At 41.7% G+C, this 18,392-nt stretch overlaps 1 protein-coding gene across 5 annotated transcripts in view; it reads right to left on the bottom strand.

Moving 5' to 3' along the window:
- The window catches only part of LOC146204761 (uncharacterized), a 92,003-nt gene that overhangs the window by 29,680 nt on the left and 43,931 nt on the right, over positions 1 to 18,392 (bottom strand). For all 5 annotated transcript variants that reach the window (XM_084589467.1, XM_084589466.1, XM_084589465.1 and 2 more), the window contains 4 exons: positions 16,398 to 16,477; positions 10,642 to 10,779; positions 8,076 to 8,134; positions 7,295 to 7,424 (listed from right to left, as the gene is read on the bottom strand). In XM_084589467.1, coding sequence (XP_084445593.1) covers positions 7,295 to 7,424; positions 8,076 to 8,134; positions 10,642 to 10,779; positions 16,398 to 16,477 — 407 coding nt within the window. The remainder of the gene's footprint in view (positions 1 to 7,294; positions 7,425 to 8,075; positions 8,135 to 10,641; positions 10,780 to 16,397; positions 16,478 to 18,392) is intronic.

The raw sequence follows: 18,392 nt of genomic DNA, 5'->3' as shown, positions 1-18,392 counted from the left end.
GGGCTATATTTGGCAGGAATTGACGGTGAAAATTCAGAAGTCCGAGAAATTCGCGGAGCTTTCGAAGTGATGTGGGGCGCGGAAAATCGCGCAAGGCTTGAACTTTCCTGTCTAATGGTTGGATTCCCTTAGGAGTGACAAGGTGTCCGAGGAATTCAATGGAATCGACGCCAAATAGACATTTTACTGTGTTGACGGTCAATCCATGCTCCTCGAGTCTTGAAAATATCAACCGCAGATGTTCAGCGTGCTGCTCGGGTAAGAACTGGCTACCAGCAGGTCATCAAGATATGCAACTACAAAGTGCAGACCACGGGTGACTTCATTCATGAAGCGTTTAAAAGTCTGGCCGGCATTCCGTAACCCGAAAGACATGCGAACATACTCGAAAAGACCAAAAGGTGTGGTGATGGCTGTCTTTGGTATGTCCGCAGGCTCAACAGGAATCTGATGGTAAGCCTTAAATAGGTCAATCTTGCTAAAGATGATAATGCCAGCAAGAGTGGCTGCAAAGTCGTGAATGTGAGGGAGAGGGTACCGGTCGGGGATGCTGCGGGCGTTCAACGCACGATAGTCACCACAAGGGCGCCAATCTCCGGAGTCACACTTGGGCATCATGTGCAGGGCGGAAGACCAGCTGCTTGACGAGGGGCGTATGATGCCTAACTGCAGCATGTGGTCGAACACCCCGCGAGCTGTGGCTAGGTGCTCTCCAGCAAGGCGCCGTGGCTTGCAGAACATCAGAGGTCCCGTGGAGATGATGTGATGTGTCACAGTGTGTTGCAATTGTAGTTCCTGGTTGATAGGTTTGGTAAGTTCTCTGCACCTAATATTGCGAAGCGCACGTCGGCGACGATGAAAATCCATCAAAAGGTGCGACGCAGACCCAAGTCAATGGTTAGCGAACGCTGGCCGTAAGTCGTGATTGTGGATGTGTTCACAGCTTGGAGAGGTGCAGTTCTCAGACAGTGTTGTCAGTCGAGGCGCGAGGCAGGAATGGCGCTAACCTCGGCACCAGTGTCCACCAAAAAACGATGCCCTGTGATCCTGTCTATAACGTAGAAGAGGCGGCTTGGAGTAGCGTTTGAGTCACGCACCGCCATTAGTGACTCGTTGCCGTGTTTCCCTGCCAGCGACAAGGCTCTCGACATTTGACAGCGCTGGCACCGAACTTGGTGTGATACCAGCAGTAGCCGTCGGAGTTGACTCTTGGGGGGGTAACGTGAACTTGAACCATCACGAAGAGATTGAAGGCGGCGGGGCGTGAAAGGCTGAATTGCTGCCAGTGTCCACCAGTGGGTCAATTTTCCCTTCGAGCCGAGACTGCCGGGTTTCGAGGTCCGGAGTCACTGGCCGAAGACACCACGGAGTTTCCACTGGAGTAATCGTTGATGCGGTCTGCGAGTTCTGCCAGTTTGTCTAGAGGCATATCATCCGCAGCAGCCAAGACCACGACAAGCATCTGGGGCAAACGCTGTAAGAATAGCTCACGCAGCAGTGGGCTCTCGGCGTCTTGAGTGCGGTCGCCGAGTAGTTGTCGCATCCGATGTAAGAGCTGCGACGGCCAAAGATTGCCAAGTTCCTCCGCGTTGAGCAGTTGCTGCAGGCCGCTTCGCTCTGACAATGTTTTGCGCATCAGTACTGTGGCCTTGAAATGGTTGTAGGGTGTGGTCGGGTGTGGAAAACGCATAACGTCGTCGAAATCGTCAGCCACCTCCGGAGAAAGTGCTGAGATGACGTGCAGGTACATCACGCGTTGTGATGTTATGTGCCGCAGATCGAAGAGGGCTTCGACTTGTGTAAACCACACGGAAGGGTTCTTCGGCCAAAATGGCGGCAGGCGCACTTGTTGATTGAGGCTGTGAGCTTGGGGCGTCGTTGCTGGTCGCTGCAGCGTTTGCTTCGTTCTCCATCGTACGTACGTCCGGGTCACCAAACTATAGAGGCGCGAAATGCGTCCGCTATAGACCTTTTCATCGGGCAAGGAGGTTGTCGAAACGCCTCCTCTCTGGACTGTTGCAAACCGGTTCTGCTGCCGCCTCCACCGTGTTGACGTCAGGCACACACAACAGCCCAGCGAGCAATATGACGACGCCTAGGAGGCCCTCGTTGCAAATGTCTATAGACACACACTCATGAGAGACGAAGGAGTGAAACGTGAATGCGACCGCTGCACAGTCGGGCAGCCTTGAAACTGAGATTTTATTTCGCACTGAATCACGCGCGCCCGCCGTGCCTGCAGAGGAGGGTGGCGCTGCTAGCCTGCTGACGCAACATCAGCTGACTGCAGAGAGGTAGACAACGGCATCGATTGCGCATAGAATCGGAGCCTCTACAATGGCTAATGTAAAAGACGGACCTGCATGAAACCAGGTGGAGCTGTCATGTTGCTGTTTGATACAGTGAACACTCATCAATTTGGCCTTCAAGGCACCAGAAAAAAATGTTCAAATTAACCAAAGCTCAAATTATCGAACGGGCCTGAAAAAAAACTGGCGGAAACCAGGCAAGAATGACATTTTTTCGCATACTGCCGCCCTATTCTCAAAAGGAAAGGTTCCTATTCACAAAAACGCCGTCGTGTTTTCAGTATGCTTCACTGCAAAGTCCACGCGGTCAAGCATTGCAGTGAAACTGCAGTGAATTTGATATCAGTGTATTCCGTAATTTTTGAATTTTTGAACATTCAGAAATTTCTAAATAAAAATTTTTTGAATGCAAATCTGATAACAAACATATTCAAATTTTATCTGAAATTTCAAATATTTTGCACATCTCTATTACACATCAATAAATGTTGCTTATACTAGCACAGATTTTATAGTTAGCCCTTCTTTGGTGTGATACATGTGAGAAAGATTAAAACGGATATTTTGTGAGGACAGATATGAAAGGTTCTCATTTCCTTCCTGCATAAAATTCAGCTGCTTGGTGAGAAGCTCTGACTTTTGAACTGGTTGGTTTGGTTTATGGGGTTTAATGTCATAAAAGCAACTCAAGCTATGAGAGACACCGTAGTGGAGGGCTCTGGAAATTTTAATCCCCTCGGGTTTTTTAACGTTCTTTAGCAGGAGCCTTGCTTTTCACCTACATCGAAAAGGGGCTGCCGCAGCCGAGATTTGATCCTGCATCCTCGGGCACAGCAGTCAAGCACCCCAATCACTGCACCACCCTGGTGAGGTCTGACGTTTGAACTGCTGCTCATTTGCGGTGCTCACATGCTGGGGCCATTGATGGCGCCCATCATAGCACATTGTGTTTGACAGCAGTGGCTCATTATTGAGAGGCTTTTTTTGGCCTGATAAGAGTGTTTTCGCTGCCTGGTCACCTGTGCTTCTTCAGAGGTGCTTTGTTGTAGGCTACTTAGCAAATAGCAATATCAGTTTGAAAAGTAAGCAGATCTAATGCTTACTTTCAGGCAACTGCTCTAAGTGTGCACCTCTGAGATATTTTACCAAATGTTGCAAGAGATTGAACAAATTGCAAGATCATCCCCTCCAGCCATTTCTATGGACTAGCGCAGAATGGGCACAAGGAGCATTAAAAAAATCTAACTTAAGGATGCTCCATGAAAATTTGTGTGACTTGAAGGCATTCAATATCATTGTGGAATTTTGCAGCTTCACTCCATGTTCAAACGTTACCAGCTTCTGCTCACGACAGCTGAAGCCACCTAGACAGTAGCACCCCGCTATCGTAAACTTGAATATAGTAAAGTGAAACTGAAGCCCCAGTTCATCTTCCACAGATGACTGCACAATTTTTTCCCTTTATAGTAAAGACGTGTTTGGTAAAAATCGGTTATAGTAAGTGCACCTGTCTGCGGCGGCGTACTGGCCACAAAATGATGTTGCTGTATGAGCGCTACCTCGAATCGGCAGAAAAGTTTTTGAAAAAAAAAAAAAAGAACCATAAAAAAAACCCACCGAGTGGTTTTTTTTTTTTTTTTTATTGGCTTAACTACCAGACACCCCAGCTTTGAGGACAAGTCAGCTTTACATACCTTTAAACCGTGAGGGAAAGCATGGGGCGCACAGGAAAAAAGTGAAGCTGGCTACGAACGTGGAAAGAAGACAGCTAAAAGTGAAGCAAGTAAAGAAGGAGTGGCCAAACATTCACAGCATTGTGCAGCACGAGGCACTTGTGGCAAATGGAGGCACGGCATGTGCTGTTTTGCCGCGCTTGACTGTCACATGAATTTACCATGCCCTTAAAGGCCAACTCTAGAGGTTTTTTGACATTCGAATATTCTAGTAAAAATTTCACTGCAGGTTCTCCTCTCCATCCTGACGCATTCTACAAAATTTGGGCACCGCACGATAATCCGTTCGCGCGCAACAAGATTTTAAAATATGCCGTTTTCATGGCTTGAGCTGAGACTATTTCTGCGGGCAACACTGAGTTTCTGACGTCACAAACAGTATACTGGCTGTAATGTCCACTTCCCGCGTGATTATGAAATCGGGAGGATTCTATTGAACTACCTCAGACATTTTATGCAGTATGTAATAATTTCCATACTTTATTTTCACCATCCAACGCACGTATGTGTGTTTCTAATACTCAGTGTGACGTCACCATTTCATCAAATGGGACGCCCTTTCTGGCCGGGAAAACAGTTTCGGTTTCGATTTGCGGTTTTTCCCTTTTAAAAATACTCCTAATTGGAATTTCGAGAAACGGTTTTTTGTGTTGAAGTCAGGACGTGCCGAGGAATGTAATTCAACCAAAAACACAAAATGATGAAAAAACCACTGGAGTTGCCCTGAAAGAAACAGTTGAAGATGATGCAGTGTTCATGCAAGGCATTGATTTTCACATGAAATCAAGCTTGGTTGTATTTGTAACCATATTGCATTCATGTTAAAGAAGTACTCCCAGAAGATTTAAACAACAAATCATATAACTGAAAAAAAGAAAAAGGAAATTGCCCAAAGAGACGATAAGAGAAGGATGGAAGGTATTTAAGAGTGCTTTTTCATAAAATAACACTATGTGTTTAGTAAGCAGCCATTTAATACTGGACAGCATCTTCAGGGTCATGTCAACATCAACAACTGACAGTATAGACCCTGATACAGTAAAGATTTTTGCCAGTCTGAGTGACTTTATTATAAAGAGGTTCTACCACTTATACTATTGTGAATGGGCAAGTATGTCTCATTTCCAGAAATACTCTGGTTAGAGCTTGCTTTTTCTTCCCCTATACAGCTCTTTTTTCATCATCTTCATTAAACAACCATGAAAGCCATTCATCTTGATGGTGACACTTGCTAGAACTCCCGTGGATTTCATGCTCCGAAAAGTCACCTCAGAGACATCTCCAGTGACAATCACTTCAGTGCTCAAATCATCCCACTTTCTTCATTCAAATGCCATTCAATTTTTTTTTCGTCATTCAGTTTTGACCCCCTGAAGTTCATAATAGCAGCTAGTACAGAACATGCTCATTAGGCCAAGAAAATCCCCCTTTTGAGATATTGAAAATTGAGGCACCCTGTCCACAGCCATGGATGCAAAACTTGAAAGTTTGGCACAGCATTACTTATTTCTTTGACAAGAAAAATTGGAGCATTATTTACACGATAACGTATTTACGCATTTGGCATGTTAAACCGCATCATTTACACTCGGTTAAAAAGAGGACTTGTGAAAATAAAAGCCACCTTTTCGTCTTGCCATAAAGTGTGCAGATGTCCATCTTTATTCTTTACTTGTTAACACATTTCACTGTAGCTTCCAAAGATTGAGCCACAGACTTGGCAGGCAGGGCCTAAATGTGCTTGGCACAAAATTCTAAGGCAGAAGTGTGCCTTGTATATGAGCACATAGTTAGGTTAAGGTCACATCTATGCTTGTGGGTGTAACAACTGAAGGGGATAACTGACCACATCTGTTTTAAACCTTCCATGCACCATATTTGCCAGTCTAAAAGTCACATCTGTGTATAACACTAAAGTGAGGGCAGGAAGATGGAATTCTTGACAACACAAAATCAAGTAAACAATGCTTGAGAAGAAGTCTGCAAGCCAATGTTTTGTACAAGAGGATTTGTCGAAGACAGATGATAAGTCCTTTTGTTATAACACTCGCTGGCAGACTGAGGATCATTCTCAACCACTGTTAATTTTGTTCCGCGTTGACGTTTGTGTTAGGTCGCAACCTCCTATAAGTGGCAGCTTCTCAGAGAAAAATCACACACAAGTTACACCACTGTGCAAGCCACACCTGCCCGTTTGGCAGGGGCTCTAAAAATGTGCCGAGGATCCCTTCAATCAGCAATTGAAACAAAAGTACACTCTTGAGGCAGCTATGAGCACACACAATTCTAGACCTCTAGCCAATGTACCATCTTTTTGTGGTTCACCTTCATTGCTCAGAGCACTCATTCTACCCGTTACATGACTCCACCCATAAAGCGACATTATAGAAATAACTTTTTCTTCTTTTACACACTGCTTTTGCTCTCAAATACATCTACTGGGCACAGCAAAAGCCCACCCACAATTGTTCAGCCTGCATGTAGGTCGCATCAGTACATAAGATTCATCCATCAACGGCAACAAAAAAATGCATTAGACATGGAAAAATACAGAACGAGCCGTGTGCCTCAGAACTAAGCACGACAGTAAGCAAATCAAACTGCTTAAACACAGCCGTCTAAACTTGACTTACAAGAACATTCTATAAAGTGCTTGCCCATTTGGCCATGGTAGACCAATTAAAGAAAAATGGTGAACTGAATGTAAAGAGAACTGCAACTGGAAAAGGCCCTTTCATAATGGTTGCTCTATTCAAATTTATGGTTGCAGTCTGCTACCATGACTGTGAATCACTAGCAGTAAACAAAACTTCAGTAGGCAGTCCCACAAAGTTCGCGCCATTTCTTGGATTGCCAGGGTATCTTACTAAGACGTGCGCAGAGTGTCAAAGGAGCTTACCGAAGTAGAGAAAGCAAGTTTCTCCCAATGCTTTTCTCAAAATGCAAAAAAAAAGTAGTAATGCTGCATGTTCCTTTACTGCAACTACTATTATGAACGTATCGGTACGCATGGACAAAGCGGTTGTGAACAGCTAGAAAAATTAATGAGACACTTATATTTTAGGGAATTAACTAATGCTGTGACCCCCAGGAAACACACCATAGCTTTTGCTATCGTTAGCAAGCCTGATAGAAATAAGTAAATTGGAAGGAAAAATTATACTACATTAGAAGCTTACATTAGACCAGCAAAACTGAAGCATGAAAACAGAGGTACAAAGAAAACTACATGAAGGTTTAAGGTTTACTTACAAGATACTTTTCTTGTAGACTTAGACAAAAAAGTTTAACCTTCTTGAAATTCATCTCTCTTCGTAGAGCAAATTCATTGTCCAAAGTTTTTGTTAACTGGTTGTTGGCAGTGTCTAAGGCATCAGGCAGCCTAAAGAGAAAGATTTAATTTGTCATCTCTCCATACAAGAGCATAACATCAGCTTCAAACGCTTTAAGGATGAAGCAGTAGTCATGCCTCACACCTAAATCGAAGGGTTATTAACAATAGCTCGGTGAGCAAGACCTTTTGAGACCATTAATATTTGTTTGGCAGAATAATATTCCTTGAAAGCCAAGAATTCAGAGCAAAGTAGCAACATTTTTTTTTCCACCACTCAGATCCAAACTAGTAATATAGGTGACAACATGTATGTCTTGGGGCTGCTTTAATTATGTGTTTAGTACTTGTATTCACCTTTCTTGCATAATAAAAGTGCTCTACCAGTAGCACTGCGAAAGTTGTTGCAATGTACTTGTGCATAACCCTCTGTTGTCTGTTCTATTCAACAACAACAACAACCAAAAAATCTCACTAGGTAACACCAGTGTAATAGTTGCCTTGTATTTATTACCACTCTTTTCTAGCTTATAAGTTAGTTTTCAGTGAAACCAGCCTCTTTGTCTTGAAAGTTAATCAATTTAGACCAACTTCAATTATGCTCAGTGTCCCTTCAACAACAGAGAAATACTCCATTAGTTTTCAGAACAAACATAACAATAAAAGTTAAATGAAGAAACAATATAGAAATAAAAGTTTTACCCATGCAGTAACTGTTTGAGGAGGGTGAATGACATCTTTTCTGCTTCTGTATGCCGAGCCTAAAAGTGAAAATGTCATGATGCTGTTAGCCACCACACAGGAAAAGATAAAGAAAAAAAAGCAAGCTCAAATGAATTTAAAACATGCACGAAAAAAAAAAAAAAGCCCTTTACTTGTTTGGAAAAAAATAGACTTCTGATATTTAATACATATAAATAATAACAATAAAAAAAAGCAGAGCTGGCAATGTCTTTTTTTTTTTAAAGAAAAAAAGCTTGTTCATTTCAGGTCATTTCTTTTAGTAAAAAGATACTGCTCTCTAACAGCTGCTAGATTGCAGTCTATTTAAAGCTGTATAGCACCAGGGTTATATATCTTTTGATCTGTAACCAAACCTTACAAGTGGCCTTTTTGGCTTAAATCATTACAGGGCTCTTCCATGCAAAAGGAGATGCCGTAATTTTTGCTGTTTTGAATTAGGCAGCAAAAATTTAATTTCCACCAGTCATGACGTATGAGCAAGGTTATTCTCTGGGAGTAGGTAACCATGTAATGTTTTTCTCATTAGGTGACATGGCTCCAAATGCAAGAAACTGCTTAAGGCTAGATGCATCTAAAAATGCTTGAAAAAAATGATTGATTACAGCAAAATAACATTTGTGGGCATGTCACATACAATAATATACGATGTCTAAACCCCAAAGACGACAAACGCTCTGCAATGCCCCTTCACATTAAAGTAGAAGCTCCCAACTAGAAAAACTTAACTTTTTCATCAGTTTCATATTCATTTCAATCAACTTGGAGTTAAGTTTGGAGATGAAGGCAGAGGCTTGTATACTGGACAGCCACAATGGGGACAAGTGGGAATGGTGGGAATAAATGGCAAGATAAAGCTACATCGCATGCTGCAGTCTATATATATATATATATATATATATATATATATATATATATATATAAAGGTTTTTAGCTGCAAATGCATAAAATTGAAAACAGACACAGAGCATTGCATTACAGAAAAAAACTAACCTTCACTGCCATATTACTTCTATCCTCTGCATGAGAAATACCAAAGTTCCAAAAGTGAACCTTTCCAAAAAACCTAACATTTTCCATTTTGCTGACACTGTCATCACACGTCCTGTAAAATAAATCTACTGTGACAGAAAAAAAGCTCATGGAATGTTTGCCCATGTCACACTGCCTTATTTATTAAAAGCAGAACAGGTATTATAAAATTTGGCAACAATGAAAATATGAAAATATGTTAAAGGAAATAATAAAGTTGCAGCCACTTAAAAAATACTTTCCTGTAATATGAAAATAAGCTCAGTATCAGAAGTCATTAACAAAATAAAATAATGTCATAGAAGGGATAATCTACTGTCGGAGATGAGTAAAAAAATATTGGTGTATTCTTACACATCTTTCCTTATGTGACAGTTATGAGGGCACAAAGTGGATTTGGCAAGAATTTCTGTTTATACTGGCAAAGAAACTTGGGCCAGAGCCAAAAGTGGCATTATGTTCTGCTCAAAGTGCAGTACTCTGCATGCAGTCGGGTTACATTGCCTGGATTGGATAAATTATGCTTTATGATCAGTACACAAAATGTTATAGACAATAATTTTTTTCTGGAAGAAACTTAACACAGCTAAATATCCTCCTCTTGTGACAAGTCCGCATTCACACAGTTTAAATGCCCTTTTTCATCATTTCTTAAAGTACCCTAGATAGGTTGACTGCCATTTTATTAAAACTAGGGTTTTAGTAAAACATGCACTTCAGTTAGTGTGAGGTTTATTATACCATTGCACACTTCACCTGAATTTGTAATGTCAAGGTTTGTAGATGCCGACTAGCATGGAAAAGAGACATCATGTTGGGGAAAAAAAAAAAAAAAAAACCTTTTAAATTGTTCCACCGAGCATATGCATGTTTCTCAGCCCCTACGCTGGGTATACATACAGTGTGTGGGCAAGGATTTAGGCTTGAAAAAAGGCAACTTGAGAAGTGACATAAAATGCCAACAAGGGCATTCACCTGCCATAAGCACACACAGAGAATAAACAAGCTCAGCTAGTGTACTAGTGTTGTAACACACAACCCCATTCTGCACTCTCATTCCCTTTACCGATCCTTTAATCTTGCAATGTAACTCAATATTGGGCATAATTAATAGCAACAGAGAAGAACACATGACTTGAACAAACAGCACAGGAACATAAAAAATATCCAGTGCTGTTTGTTAGCGTAAAAATGGCAGCACAGACAAGATTTCATGCCCCTGAAATTTCTATTTAAGGTGACAGTTTGTTTTTCAGTTTAGGATCGACCATGTCATCAAAGCCTCTGTTTGTTCAGAGTGTGGCAGACTAAAATCATGCATACACCACAAGATGGAAAGGCACAGCAATGGTAGTTCAATTGACAGTGCAAAAGCACAGTTTTAAATAGCAGACTGTATACTTCTTAATGTATATGGGACATCTAACCCAACACAATGAAGTCAGAATGTACAATCATAATATGAAGCATTCAAAGGTCCCCGATTTACACATACCACAAAAATATCATCCTTTATAGGGCCATTATTATGTTTTTCTTGTAGAGCATTCATTTCACTGATGTAAATCTGAGCACAGTCTTCAGCTGCAGAGTTCATGAGGCGGTCAACAAAGGCACTCCACCTGCTTGGAACCTGCATATTAAATAAGAGGCTTCATGAAGAATCTATAAGAGCTGTGTTCCCTGTCATATACATCTGTAAAAACACACTTTTGATAAGACACAATTTCAGTTTTCATGTCTACAATGTGCAGGTTTAGTTCGGTTTATAGGGTTTAATGTTCCAAAGAAACATCGGTCATGGGGAAGGCAGTAGTGGAGGGCTCTGGAAATTTTGACCACCTGGGGTTCTTTAACATGCAGTGACACTGCATAGTACATGGACTCCTTGTGTTTCACTTCCACTGAAACGTGCCTGCTGCGACCGAGATTGAACCTATGTCGTCAGGATCAGTAGTGGAGTGCACTAACCACTGAGCCACCGCGACAGGGCACAAGGTACAGGATCAGCAAACTAAAGGTGCTCTGTCAGGCAAATCAGATGTCATGCTTATGTCTGTTCAGTGCAGGTTTTCAAAAATTGGCCAGCAACTGCAAGAATCATGATATGTAATGCAAAAAAATTAAATATCTTTGAACTAGGGGTGTGCAATTATTTGAAATTTCCAATAACTTTTAACAATATTTGCTACTAGATTACTTGCACTGCACTTGCGCTATTCAAACTATTTGTGAATAGCTTGAATAATGAAATAATTAAAGTGAGTTAAAAAAATTTCGAACAGTTGGAAATTAAAAATTTCTAGTTGATCTAAACTGGCAGCTAAACACAGCAACATTTCCAAACATCTCAACTTGCTCTCTTCTCAGAGAAGTGACTGCCAGCATGAGATACAGACCCCCACGGTAATGTGGTGAAAGCCACTGGGAGCCGCCGATGCGCGCTCGCGGATCGGAAAATGAAGTGCACCGATCAGCTCATTTTAGATCAGCACACACACACAGAAGCAGCCCGGCTTGTGAAGGACAGCTTAACGAGGCAAAGGCACTCTTAGAGTAAGCCCGTGCAACTGCACTGCGCACAGTGAAGTGCACATTCTGAGACATCTGACAGCGCAGCTTTGTTTTGGCAGCTCTCAGCAGCGTTTGCATGGTCGAGGCCCATCATCGGGCTTGCAGTCTGGGACAAATTGATAAGTGAGGGCTAAGTTGACTTAGCCCTAGTAAATACTCCATTTCGGGTGACATTCTACAACTGACGCTTTGTCTCCAGGTTAGCAAGGGAGTGTGGAAGTGATGGCTCTCCTAACGTTGCTGCTCAGGTTGCTACTCTTCGGTCCACCTCTTGAGTCGTGTTTATTGCAGGTTAGCAGTACCTTGCCTCACCGTTAATCGACCGCAGACGTCACTCCTACAGTAAGGTGGTATCCACAAGTGATGGACTTTGTATTCACCTTAATTATTATATTTCACGACAGCATTCAGTAAACTGTTGTTTCTATGTGAGCAATAAGTGAGACTGTGATATCAGGGTTTTTTCTTTTTCACTGACAGCAATCGTTATCTGATAATTGTAAGCAAGGTATTATTGCACAATTCCTTCTTTCTTTTTCAATGACTGGCAGGTCCTACAGGTACAAAATATATGCTTACGACAAGTAAATTAATATCCCTCTCTTTTCATTGCTGTGTTCTGTTTGCAATCAATTTTCTTTTTTTTTTTTTGTAGTATCTGCTTTGTACTCAAGAATCTGTTATTCATATTCCTCTAATAAATTTACTTTTTTAAAGGTGAAAGACTTTAGGTGCTCATACTCGCGGTGACCGCCCATCTATTACATCCAAAGGCTGGAAGAGGAAGGAGAGGAAGGAGAAGAAGAAGAAGTCGTGAGAGGCGATAGATGGCAGCTGACATGGCCGAGCACTAACTGAACGTAGGGCTTCCTGACATTACGTTTCGCAAAAACCTCTTCTTTCATATGGGAGGGTGATATCACAATCAGCCTGCCAAAACCCTTGCACTCACATTATCTCTAGGCCACACAAGCGCGTTCATACGGCTCGGTTGTGGGGTCTTATATTGCCGTAATGTTAATCACTTACCGGCGCCGCCATGTGGTCGAGCTCAGGAGATTGGCACGCACTCGACCACATGGCCGCGCCATATGTTGGCTCGTAGCTTACGCTGTCGCTTAATCGCGAAGGTGGGAGGGAAAACAGAGAGAAAGAGGTGCCGTAGTGGAGGGTTTCGGACCACCGCGTGATAGAGGCTTTAGCCTCACCGCAGTTTAGTGATCCAAATTGCCCCCTAGAATTTTTTTTTTTTTTTTGCCACGATTAGCAGATTTAAGCTGAGATTTAGATAGGCAGTATGAGAAAAATATATATTTTTTAAATATTCCATTTGTTTTGCACTCAGCTTTTAATATTCAAATTCACTTCACACTTAAAATTTTGCTATTTGCCCAGCTGCACTGAACCCAAGTTGGAATCTTCAAAAAAGAACGGAATTAATTTATTTAAATATTGTAGTGTTGCCACTCTGCAAGGTTTCAAGGTTAACCCAGGGCACTATTATTGTTCATGACTGACGACTCGACAGTATGTTCAAACTACTCAGTGCTGCAACACTATTCAACAATGAAATAAGTATTCCTGCATTAACAAGCACCAGGTTCACCCTCAAATCTCATATAGAGGAAGGCCAGTCAATGACTGGCTTTGCCAGATGCTGATTTAGTAATAATACTTTTCATTATTATTCATAAGAGTGTTAATGGGCAGCTAAAAAGGTTTTAGATTTCAGCAAGCTTAAGGGGACAAATGTATGAAACTTGCAGACAACGAATGCAGCCTTTTTGTCCTAGCATTTAAATTGCCGATGTAATCAGTTAAATTACATAGACAATCAAACTTCACCGCTGTACACTGCACTGAACTGTGGCTGCAACAATGACATCATATAAAGCGGTGCTACATTTCGAGCGAAGAAAAGGTTGCTTAGGGAAAAAGCAAACGCCACTGAATGTATAGCTCACGAAGAGTAGTTTGGCAGTATTGGACGACACATGACAGCATGTGGGCGAAGCTAGGGGAAATCTAAAAATTCGGCAACAATGACATAATTACGAGTTTCTCTGCACTACTCCGGTGCATTTAGAAGAAGACTTACTCTTAATCTGTGATTACGTCATCATCTTAAATGCTAGCGCAAGATCAGATGACATGCTTTACCTACAGACTTAGTGCATTTGAATAGCTGTATCTCCTCCAAATGTCAAAAAACCTCTTTAGCTTCCCTTGCACGGGCAATGCATGGAGCTTTTCAATGTTATGTATTTTAACAAAACTTTCACTTTTGTTATCCTTCCTCTCTGTCCTAAAGATTTCCAAAAAGTTATGAAGCTCTTTAGCTTTTCTGTACACATTAAATTTAAAATTAGGCACTTTTACTATCTTAGTTCAGAAGATTCTTTATCATAACACTGCATTTGAGACTTCTGTGGCCATAGATCGGGCAATTTTCTATTGATAGCATTGTGCTTGTGACATCACAAATGCTTCCCGCACATTGGCCCTGCTCCCCACTTTCCGAATATAATTGACCAGCTTATATTCAGTACTCTCTGATACTTTGTTAACAAAGTCACTGCTTGCCCTCATGATTTGCAAATAACGTGTGTGGCATAATTGCTGCATCATGTGAAGCCCTGTTTCCAGCCACGAAATTGAGGTCCAGTTTGTACCTTTTTATACTTCTGAAATTTTTCACGAAGTACCGTAAAATATAATTTCCTATAAAAGTGACCGGCACTGCAAAATAGAATGTGGACATCAAGCCCAAATATTCAAAAATCTTTTTAGATGTCCTACAAACATATTAAAATTTTTATTTGGGCAATAACAACAACAAAAAAACATCCTGGCTTTAAAATGCGGTTTCACCTGGTATTCTTGCAACATCCTAGCCTCTTCTCGCACTGCTAATTACTGCATGACCATCATACGCCCTGGTTGCTGCCCATGGAGTTACAGCAGCTGTGAATGCACAGTGCTAGCTCCTCAATCCCCGTAAAGCATTTGAATTACAGTAATACTCCGAGCAAGCGCCCCCCCCTCTCACTCGTCAGAATTGCCGGAAAAGATGAGGGGGCACTTACCCGTAACGAGACCGAAATTAAAAATGATATATTTTCCCGACAGACAAAAAAAAAAAAAAATTAATGCAGTGCACATGGATTTAAAATTTTATTCATCTCTGATTAAGGTAATCAGGCTGAGAAGTGTGAGTCGAGATGTCGGTAAGCTGCTATGCAGTGTGCTTTCGCTGCGCCGCCGCTGCCTCCGATGCAAACTGATCAGCGGCGCCATCAACGTTTTCACTCGGTGTGCTATTTAAACATGTCAACGATTGTCTTTTTTTCATTTCGTCACCAGCTCCTGCCTAGACCGTGAACATCTGCTCTTTACCAATCTTATGTCTTGTGTGATGATGGTTCTGACCCATGATCACATCTGCTGGTCTTTCCAACAGCACTCAGAGAAGCCTTTGCTTAGTTACTGCTTAGGCCATGGAATAGCCATTGCATGTTTAGGGTCAGCACTTTCAAAACCATGCGTGCATAGAATGGAAAACAGTTTTTGTCAGCAGATTCTGAGACTGAAATCGGTAGCTTTTCTGAAAGATGTTATCATGCTTGCATGCAATAAGATCTTGAAGAAGGTTAAGTATTTCAAGAATTTCCATTCATCAGAGCCATCCAGTACAAAGAGGCATGCAGTTATCCCATATGTTCATCAGTTGTCTCATGGATTAAAGAAGTTAGGTGCCAGATATGGTAATCAAGTGTTGTTCTCAGCTCCGAAAAAACTTGGAGAAGTATGCACTGTAAAGAAGAAGTTCAGATTAGGTGGGCATATCGCCGAGAAAGAGGAAGAGGAAGTGATTTTGCGGACCAGCTGACTGCAAGCTAGGCCCCCCCCGCTCCGGTCCTGCTCGCTACCAGTGCCTGCTACCAGTGCCCGCTACCAGTGCCTAGATCCCCGCTTAATAGCATCATAGCTGATAGGCGAGCAAGGGCTAAAAAACAAAAAGCAACCGGTAATAGAGCCTGCAAGATAAATCACCAGGTTCAGTTCGTGCCGTGTGCTGACAGGCTGCGCTACATGCCGATGTATCATTTTCTTGTGGTAACAGATACATCGGGCAGAATGGAAATTGTGTAAACACCCGTCTACGCCAGCCTAATACATTGTGAAAAGGTCCCCCCGTTGTCTAACCTTGCTTTACATTACGGAGACTGCCCCTTGAATAATATTTGATTCTCCTAATAAAAAATTGGGCACTCCTCTTTTCGAAGCAAAAAACCTTATTTGCAGGCATAGGGTCAAATTAACAAGAGAGATATGCGAGACCTATCACATCCACGAGAATGATGACACGTGTGTAAGCAAAGCTTGAGTGCTCCTTCATGGCTACGAGATTGAATATTTTGATTCTCAAGATTAGAACTGTTTTGGGAGGCACGTGCATCTTGGTTGTGTTTGGGAGTGTATTAATACATGTGTGTTTTCAATAAACCTTGAGTTGTTAGCCAGCGCTTGTCTTTCTTCCTGCGTGTCCGTCTACACGGGTTCTTCGAGGATGCACCAACTCGCTCAGTTTTCAGTTCTTAGGGACCCTATACGCATCAATAATGGCTCGATCAAAAGTACACAGTAAGACTGGATGACTAAACCTGGAGGACTTACATCAGCAAGAGATCCGTCATTGGCAGCATCCACGAGCACACGCAAAAGACCATTCAACTCGGCACCCGTGATTGGTTTGCCTGAAAGTGACATCCCACACATTATGCGCTCTTTTTCGGCTCAGACACTGTGCAACTCATTGTTTAAAAACAGAGAAGAAACAACAAAAATAAACAGAAAGAAAAAACACTGAGCAGCAAGAAAAGATAAACATTAAGGAGCATAAAAAGAAAATGAAGCTTACAAATAAGATGTATAGGCCTTATCACATAAATAAAAAAAACAAAACAATTTGATGAATGCTACTTCCAGACATTCGTCAAGCAAAGGTACAGTGCAGACAATCGTTTTCTTGCTGAAAACAGGTTTGTTGCCAAGCCATGCAGCCTAAGCCTGAAAAGGGGCTGAGCAACAAGTGGAAGCAATAGTGCATCAAGAAGTGGCACGGCTTCGCAAATGTGCACCAAATAAAATGGCTTAAGGTCTGTTGTTTTTTGGAGTGCAGTATAAGAAGTAAATGCTACATTCGATAGCATCTGGTCCCATTTCTTAGCACCGACAAGTATAGAAATCATATCGGTGATGGTCATACTAAGCCACTAAGCGAATCAATTTGTGTGATGACTTGCACCACTGAACTGCGCAACTTCCTGAGCAAGTGCTGATGTAATTGCTACTGCTCTGTCAGTTAAAACTGCAGCACTACTGTGATTGAAGCCCTATGCTTAGGATGAAGAAGTTAGCAATTTCAGCAGTGGTACAATGGCTGAGAGCCTTTGTCTCGCAATACCTGGTAAGGTAGTCGGTGATGAGCACAATATGTTGCTAACCTATGATGACGTCAGAAATGAGCCCAATAAGTCCATGTGGACCTACAGGAAAGGGACTCTTGGCAGATCAATGGCCTTCAGCAGTTCAGCCAGTTTGGTAGGTGGTGCAAGCTCTTACATAGTGCTTGACAACTGTAGTGGTTGAACTAGCCCTTGCTACTCTTAATTAGCGGAAAAATGTAATAAAAAATGTCGGTGGAAAATTTCACTGTCACTGCAAACAATCACAACACAGGTGCAGCTCACTGCACTCCCTCTCTTCTTCACTTTTTGCCTATTTCTGTGTTCTCTTCCTCTCTACCCCCTTTTAAGCTACCATGCAAATTATTCACAAAATCGATAATTTGTTTAAAATTATTTTGAGCAGAAATAACACATTAGTTTCAGCAATTTTTTTGCCTATAATTTCAATGAAGCTCATTTGAAATGAAAATTCGCTACAGTTCACATCTAACTTTCTTACATTTTTATAACAATACATTTTTCATTTTTTCATATCTCAGGGATGTCTTAGTGTAGGCGAAACCTAAGGTGCCCATGTATTGTGCTATGTCTGTGCATGTTAAAGAACCCCAAGGTGGTCGAAATGCGGCTCCCCACTATGACGCTCCTAAAGCTGGAGTTGTTTTGGGACATTAAACCCAGTAAACCAAACCAAACTCAGCCTATTAGTCATGAAATGCTAGCTTCTATTCTTGACATAATAAGGCAAACATAATCTGGAAACCATTGACAAACTTTAAGTTTGTCATGGTTTCCAGATGATGTTTGCCTTATGATGAGGGTAAAATATGAAAGTGAACTTATCTGAAGGATTGCAAAACTGTGTCCAAATGATATCTAGAAGAAAAACTTTACAACAAAATACTAGCCCTAAACTGGATTTGAAACAGTGCAAGCACAAATTAAGCAGCTTCATTTCCTGATGCCTTACACCACTTGGCCATTACCATAGCTGTTTTTTATTTATTGCATGTAAAAACCTCCGACGAACATTAACAAACAGCACATACATCAAATCACTAGGCTGCATAATGCAAGCCTGATAAAACCCAGTGCTTCCATAACACATGTCAAAATTCAGGGAGGCACACACAAGCATAGAGATGCGGTAGACAACTAGGCGGCTCTTTCCAGGGCAGTGTATAGACCCCCCGCAACAAAG

Source organism: Amblyomma maculatum, chromosome 1 (assembly GCF_055883805.1).
Source record: "Amblyomma maculatum isolate TAMU_Amacu chromosome 1, ASM5588380v1, whole genome shotgun sequence".
Lineage (NCBI taxonomy): Eukaryota > Metazoa > Arthropoda > Arachnida > Ixodida > Ixodidae > Amblyomma > Amblyomma maculatum.
Note: the sequence above shows the minus strand (reverse complement) of the source record. Positions and strands in the feature narration are given on the sequence as shown.